Source organism: Helianthus annuus, chromosome 17, assembly GCF_002127325.2.
Source record: "Helianthus annuus cultivar XRQ/B chromosome 17, HanXRQr2.0-SUNRISE, whole genome shotgun sequence".
NCBI classification, from domain to species: Eukaryota; Viridiplantae; Streptophyta; class Magnoliopsida; order Asterales; family Asteraceae; genus Helianthus; species Helianthus annuus.
In genome coordinates, this window is record NC_035449.2 from 10,010,126 (window position 1) to 10,018,360 (window position 8,235).

Consider the following 8,235-nt stretch of genomic DNA (forward strand, 5'->3'; position numbering starts at 1 on the left):
TAAAATAATAATTAGAAGAAGAAATATAAAATCGGAAAGAATATTGGGATGTTGATACATATTACTATTTGGCCCCACATATGAATCCATCAATCGGCTTCGGTGAGTTGTCAATGAGTCATGGGTGAGTAACAGGTTTTGCACCTCACAGTAGAGGTGTACAAAAAACCGATTTTAGAACCAAAACCGGAAAAAAGACCGAAACCGGTTTTTTTTAACCGGTTTTTTTATAACCGGTCCGGTTTTATAACCGAACCGCCGGTTGGTGACCGGTTACTATTATTGATCCCAAAAACCGGTTAACCGAAACCGGTTTAAAAAAACCGGTTAAAACCGGTAAAAACCGGTTTTTTTTTGGAAAAAACCGGTTAATAACCGGTCCCAACCGGTTACACCGGTTAGTGTTTTGGACTTGAAAAACCGGTTAGTAACCGAAACCGGTTATTAAAAAAACCGGTTTTTGTTTTGAACGAAAAAAACCGGTCCGGTTAATAACCGTAACCGGTTTTCAAAAAAAACCGATTTGTACACCTCTACCTCACAGCATAATTGTTGGAGCTAGGGGTTCGACATTTGAAAAAAAAAACACATTATGCTAAACTAACCATATTCGTATGATTATCACTTAATATACCATATTTCTCTACTTAATTACATTACTTCATATCTTCACCTTTTTCTTACAGGGTTACGCATTAACTTTCTTTTTTTTACTCACGTAATTTCTAAAACCTACACTTGCTTGCTTGGTTAATACATGAGCATATGACATCATTTTGTTTTCTTTGGTTACATGCTAACAGAATCACATGGTTCCTTTTTCTTTGTTTCGAAACATCCAAGAAGACATTTATTAAACACGTGGGTGATAAACAATTACTGCATCATCTTCTTCATATAAGTATGTGATATCCATCGTCTCTTTAAACACACTCAAAAACCAACTTAATAAACCTTTATGAACTTGTAGCAAATAAGAATATTAAGGATCATGTCGAAGAGCAAGATTCTAGTAGTGGGTGGCACAGGATATGTCGGCAAGCGGATTGTGAAGGCTAGTTTGGCTCAAGGCCATCCTACCTACATCCTTATGCGTCGCGAGCTTGGCTTTGATATTGAAAAGATTCAGATGTTGTTGGCGTTTAAGGAACAAGGAGCGCGTTTGGTCGAGGGTTCGTTTTCTGACCACCAGAGTTTGGTGGATGCCGTCAAACAAGTTGATGTTGTGATATGCACCATGGCAGGGGTACAATTTCGGTCACACAATATTCTCCTTCAACTTAAGCTTGTTGATGCAATTAAAGAAGCCGGAAACATCAAGGTCATTTTCGTCATTTTGACTTCTATTTTTTCATTGGTTTACTAATGGCTGTCAATTCGTCAATGATACTCCTTTGTTTAGTAATTAAATATTTTCACCGTTTGTTTTGAAAACAGCGGTTCTTGCCATCAGAGTTTGGGATAGATCCTTCTCGAATGGAACACGCACTTGAAATCGGAAAGGAGACGTTTGGGGACAAGATGATTATACGAAAAGCCATTGAAGACGCTGGAATTCCACATACCTACATTTCGGCAAACTGTTTTGGGGGTTATTTCGTCGGTAACCTTTCCCAAGTAGACTCCCTCATGCCACCAAGGGACCGAGTATATATCTACGGAAAATTTAAGGGTATGATATAGTAACTAGGTTATAACCCCGTGTATTATATGGGTTGAATAAATAATTTTATATACTAAATAATAAAACAATATATCTTTAAAAATCTTCTTTATTGCATAAGTTGAATAAATATAATTTTATATGTTAAATAATAAAAAGTTATATATATAAGAACAATATTGTACAGGTTGAATAAATGTAATTTTATATACAAAATAAAAAAGTTATATCTTTAAAACCACGTGTATTACACGAGTTGAATAAATGTAATATTGTTTACCAAATAATAAAATAATACATCTTTAAAAAAACTCATTTATTACACGGGTTGAATAAATGTAATTTTATATATCAAATAATAAAAAAATTACATCTTTAAAAATATGTGTATTACACGGTTTGAATAAATGTAATTTTCTGTACTAAATAATAAAAAATATATATCCTTAAAAATCCTCATGTATTGTATGAATTGAATAAATCTATTTTTATACATCAAATAATAAAATTACGATTTTGGCCCCTTGGTTATATCACTTTTACCCTTTTAGCCTAAAAAAGAATTTTTTAACATCTAAGCCCCTAACGTCTTTTTTTCTAACCTTTTTTGCCCCTAACGTCATTTTTAACCCTTTTGGCCCTTATTATTTAATGGATGGGGTTAGTGTTAGGGGCCAAAAGGGTTAGAAAAGAAGACGTTGGGGGCTTAGATGTTAAAAAAAAATTTTGGGCTAAAAGGGTAAAAGTGATATAACTACAGGGGCCAAAATCGTAATTTTTCTCTAAAGAACTTTTGAACATTTAAGCTCTCAGCGTCTTTTTTTCTAACCTTTTTGGCCCCTAACGTCTTTTTTTAACCCTTTTGGCCCCTAACATTTAATGGATGAGGTTAGTGTTAGGGGTCAAAAGGGTTAGAAAAGAAAACGTTAAGGGCTCAGATGTTAAAATTTTTTTTTTGGGCTAAAAGGGTAAAAGTGATATAACTACAGAGGCTAAAATCATAATTTTCTCTAAATAATATTATATATGAGAAAAAAATTAAACTAAATAATAATTATCCATAAGATATTAAACTAAATAATATTTAATAGGACGGTTATCTATAATTAATTAGAAAATATTAAATTAAAATAATAATTATCTATAAGAGGTGCCCTAATATGATGACAAGTGTTCCAAAAGTGGTTTCTTTTATTATAGAAGTATAGATATTAGTTAATTTTATTTTAATTTTTGTAAAATCTATTTGATACCAAACTAAACAAAACATTCAAATCTATACTATATAATAAAATATAATTAATTCAAATAAATAATATTATAAATGAGAAGGAGATTAAATTAAATAATAATTATTCATAAGATATTAAAGTAATAATATTTAGTAGGAGAGTTATCTATAATATAAGATATTAAATTAAATAATATTTAGTAGGAGGGTTATCTATAATTAATTAGAAGAAATTAAATTAAAATAATAATTATCTATAAGAGATGGCGTAATATGATGACAGTGTTCCGAAACTGGTTTCTTTTATTATATAGTATAGATGAGAAGAAAATGTTGAAAGTAATACAATTATTATCTAAAGGAGTTAAATGCCATTTTAGTCCCTGTGGTTTGGGTCATTTTGCCAGTTTAGTCCAAAAGTTTCATTTTTAACCTGTGGGTCCAAAAAGGTTTCACAGTTGCCATTTTAGTCTACTGGGTTAACTTCATCCATTTTTTCTGTTAACGAGAAGGCCAATTCGGTCATTTTATATGGCTGAATTGCCCTTTTAGTTAACAGAATTACATACAAAATGACCAAATTGGACTTCTCGTTAACAGAAAAAATGGATGAAGTTAACCAAGTGGACTAAAATGGCAACTGTGAAACCTTTTTGGACCCATAGGTTAAAAATGAAACCTTTGGACTAAACTGGCAAAATGGCCGAAACCACAGGGACTAAAATGGCATTTAACTCTATCTAAAGTAATTAACTAGGAGGAAGTATACAAATATAAAATTGTAGTTTCTAGTTCCCTAATGGAAATTTTTGTAAAATTTATAGTAGTTTTAATGGGTGTGAGTTCTAAAAAATGAAATTGTAGTTTCTTTCCCAATATGAAAACCATATCTCATTACATATAACATCATGAAACCATATATCTCATTATAAATATGTCACCACAAGTATATTAGAAGATTAACCACCATAACTACATGTATGCTATGATGGTTTGTATTCTTAACAATATATAACTTCTGCTAACTAGTTTCTTTAAAATGTGTGCAGCCGTTTTCATGGATGAAGACGATGTTGCTACATACACAATTAAGACTGTGGATGATCCTCGCATGTTGAACAAGACCTTGTACCTTCGACCACCAGAGAACATTCTTACTCACAACGAGTTGGTTGAGAAATGGGAGAAACTTACCAATAAAACATTGGAGAAAGTGCACATATCTGCTCAAGACTTTCTTGCTTCCATGAAAGGTAAGTATAAGCGATCTTCTCTAGCAACACATTTAGTTAGCTATTGACTAGAAATCCCTTGATGCAAATGGGTATACACTAATTTTGCCACAGATCTTGTAGTTGCAAAATGCAAAATTTACGACGCTTATGATGCATTTATTATTGTTGTAAATATTCCTTGTAGTATATAAAGTTTTTGGACACAACTAAGGCCTTATTTCAAGTCGATTATTCTTTATGTTAGTGTGATTATTCATATGTTTACTAAAGTAAAAATTTGATAGAAATTGAACCGAATTGCCAATAAATTTTGTAGATGTGGACATTGCTCTTCAAGCAGGATTTGCACGAATTTATCAAATTTACTATGATGGTTGTTTGATGAACTTCGAAATAGGAGAAGAGGGAGGAGAAGCTTCTAAGCTCTATCCAGAGGTCCGATACACTCGTGTACATGAATATTTGAAACGATATCTCTAGTTGGTGTCTCAGGTTTTTCAAAAATATGCGACAACTAGAGAGCAAAAAATCATGCCGTGTCTCATATATAAGCTATAATGTATTTGGATTTTAGAGGTACTTTAATTAATATGATGATCAGTGTACAAATAAAAGCAAACCCGTGTTTGCGTCGTTACTATTAGTAGATTTTATAGTATAGCATGTTTGGAATTTGATCCGAAAATCATAATTGTTGAAGAATGAAGGGCTAGTGGCAAGTTTCGTTTTTGTTCTTCTGTTTCGGGATTGTTGCGGCCAACTTATTTGGTGACAATATCATACATCTTTTGTTTCCACTTATGAAATAGTAGTTTAAGATCCGTGTTAGAATTTAGGTAGTATAAAGAAAATATGTTTCTTATAAATCTATTAAATTAATAAATTACAGATAAATGTAGATGTTACTATACTCACAATTGGTTCCCAAGTTACGATTATTAACATATTTTAACATCCCTTTAACACGAAGTGTCTTCTCATTAACAAATAAATATATTAACTTTCGATTAAAAAAAATAAATATAAAAAATCACACGTCGTTTTATATAATATATATTGTATAATTCATTTTATATATAATTAACAAACATATAAGCAGTCTATTCTAAATATTTCTTTGTACCCCACATTTGTTGTCTTATTTGTAACATTTTTCATCTATAAAAAAACCCGTTCTATAAAATTAATCAGTTACACATAAATGTAGATGTTACTATACTAACAATTGGTTCTCAAGTTACGATTTTTAATATATTTTAACATCCCCTTTAACACGAAGTGTGAAGGGGTATGGTCCCAGATCTCGCGTCAGCATCGACCGCGAGTGACCATTACCCTTATCAAAACCCCCACTAGCTAACAACCTACTTGTGTCCGTGCGGGAACGCATCGACACAGTGGTTGAATCCAATCTGTCCAGTGATGGAGGAGGACTTACCTGGAATATGAGAACGGCAGGGTGATGCGGCATAGCATCACATCTGGTGTATGAAAACGGAAGTATTCACAGCGATGCGGCCTCGCACCGCGTCCAGTGAACACTTCTATCAATACAAGGAAGCTGGATAACAGCAACAGTCACCACAGACGACGATGCGGCTAGCACCGCATCTCGCGTATTTCTTGATCACAAGCAAGAGACGCGATAGCATTAAATGTTACCGCAGGCAGCGATGCGGCTCGCACTGCTTCCTATACGCCCGACAAGTGGGACTGACACACCAGTGCAAGTAGCGCCAATGACAGTCATCGGTCAGGGCTACGTAAGTAACAGACTGACGTGGCGTAACCTCCACACCCGACAAGCCTGACACACCTGCAAAGGTGCAGCACGTCGTCAGTCTGTCCATCATCCTCCTCCTTCACTCCTCGGCTATAAATACCAACCCCAAACCAGGTTTGAGGGATCTCTTCACAACTCTCTCACTACTACTACTATCATACTTTGCTTCCCAAGCAGATTACTGATTCTTACGCCGGAGAGTGGTAACAAGGAGCACCCCCCACCCCATCCTCCTTGTTACGAGTCACGGTTTGTTTCCTTGTGCAGGAGATCAACCCACCGGTGATCCAGTCAACGATCCTCGGGAGGAAGGGATTAACCCTTCTTGACGAGATCAGTGAGTTAACCCTGCCCGGTTAACCATTGTTTCATCATTGGCGCCCACCGCTACTCTTAGCACTTTTTAAACCATCATTTTCCCTCTAACAAGATCATGACTGATCACCAAAATAACACTGGGGATAACCAAAATCCCACAAACCTAGGTCCGGTAGGGGTCAATCCCTCAAACTCGCAACCCGGACACATCGGCACGTCGACGCAAAGGGGCCCATCCCTCACGTTCAGACATGACTTATCACAGTACGCATCTGTGATCCCACCAGGCATGGACCTTCATACCTGGTATGACCAGCAGGCAACCCTGCTGAATGCAACATACAACCGCGCTTGTTCGGAAGCGCAGATACAAGCTGGGCCTACCCTAGCACCGCACACCCCTGGTGATCGTATTCTACAATACGAAGGCAGGGTACATTCACGTCCGGCTTCGAAAAGCAGACGTGACGACCGCGGATCATCTTACTGTGAGGTCCGCATAATCAACGAGGACGATTCCTCGCACGTGTCCCACACCAGGAGACCAGTACATACCCGCCTAGGTCCTTACGTTGAGGACATGCAACGGTCCGCATCCCGACATGGTTCTGGAATTCAGAGCCGGTTGGGCCCGCAACCGTATACCGAAGGGTATGGTCGTACCGACCCGGACGACCATACATATATCGGGGATTCGCATGACACCAACAGCAGACCGGGAGGACGCAACTATGTCCCTCCCACTCATCCCCGCAACACATACCTCAGGGCCTCAAAACGCCCTGAGAACCAGCCATACAGGCCGAAAGCTGCGGCCAAAAACTCCAAATTCGCTCCGCGGATTGCCCACGCCCATGTTACCACAACAAAATTCCCTTTCAACGTCGGGAAATACAACGGTTCGTTCGACCCGGACGACCACATGAACGTTTTCATGGGCGCAGGGTGCAACGGCCTGTGGGACGAACCTACCTGGTGCAACTTTTTCCCCCAGACCCTCACGGGCCTGGCCAGGGCATGGTTCGATTCTTTGCCAGTGGGATCACTGGCCTCCTTCGAGGACTTGCACGCAAAGTTCCTCGCTCATTTCAGCCAGCAACCACGTCACGTACGTGACTCGTTGGACGTCATGAACATCTGGCGAAGGGACGACGAATCTTTAGAAGCATTCGTCGTCCGGTACAATAAAGAGTGCCTAGAGATAGGTGACGTGCAAGACTAAATGGCACGGAACCATTTCATCAAGGCCGTCAGGGACAGGCAGATGGTTATGACCATCTCTGGAAAGGAGGGCTCGCCTAAAAAATGGGAAGATGTCATGGCCGCGGTCAAGACATACGCCCAATCGCAGCGGTCTCTCGAACCGCATGTGGCAAAGGCACAGCCCCAAGCCGACACCTCCCACCAAGGGTCCAAGCGTAACAATAAACACAACCGGGACGTTGGAAATCGCGATATTTCCAAACCATACTTCCCACGGACCAACCCGTTTGACCCAAAGAACTACAACCCCCAACGGGACAACCGGGCACCAAGGAAGGATTCTCGGGACCGCAACTGGACCGACATCACTGTGTCGCCAAGCGAAGTCCTTCTTACGGACGCACAGCTCTTGCGACCGGCCCAACCAATGAAGTCTAAGAAAAATCAGGATCTCACACTCTATTGTGAGTACCACAAGGACTCGGGCCACACCACAAACAACTGCATCAGTCTCCGGCTGGAGATTCAGCGAGCCTTAAAAGAGGGGAAACTGCAACATCTTTTGCCAGGTGGACAAAAACCCACCAAGCGCATCACCCCTCATGGCGAAGGCACCTCCTCCGGGAAGAAAACCATGTACGTGGCCTCCACGCACATGATCAACGGAGGTAAAGGTAGGCCGCACAAAGTGGAGAGAAGGCCGGACAATGACCGGAAAGACGAGCAAGTCGTCTTTCCAAAAGTCCGAGGCGGACCGCGCGACAGGCGCGCCGTCGTAATTACAGGCCAACTGGCACATTAC

General features: G+C 38.9%; 1 protein-coding gene across 1 annotated transcript; it reads left to right on the forward strand.

The window, feature by feature from the left end:
* Positions 1-792: 792 nt before the first annotated feature.
* LOC110920952 (isoflavone reductase homolog) lies at positions 793-4,864 on the forward strand. The gene is made up of 4 exons (XM_022165199.2): positions 793-1,321; positions 1,438-1,672; positions 3,944-4,147; positions 4,446-4,864. The coding sequence occupies exons 1-4, from the start codon at positions 992-994 to the stop codon at positions 4,607-4,609; spliced, it is 933 nt and encodes a 310-aa protein (XP_022020891.1). The 5' UTR covers positions 793-991; the 3' UTR covers positions 4,610-4,864.
* The last annotated feature ends 3,371 nt before the right edge of the window (positions 4,865-8,235 follow it).

What these genes read in the sequence shown, in the direction of transcription:
- LOC110920952 (XM_022165199.2), top strand. Translation starts at nt 992, where the DNA reads ATGTCGAAGAGCAAGATTCTAGTAGTGGGTGGCACAGGATATGTCGGC. An exon ending in AAGAAGCCGGAAACATCAAG is followed by an intron (nt 1,322 to 1,437) that starts GTCATTTTCGTC and finishes TTTTGAAAACAG; the next exon opens with CGGTTCTTGCCATCAGAGTT. An exon ending in TATCTACGGAAAATTTAAGG is followed by an intron (nt 1,673 to 3,943) that starts GTATGATATAGT and finishes AAATGTGTGCAG; the next exon opens with CCGTTTTCATGGATGAAGAC.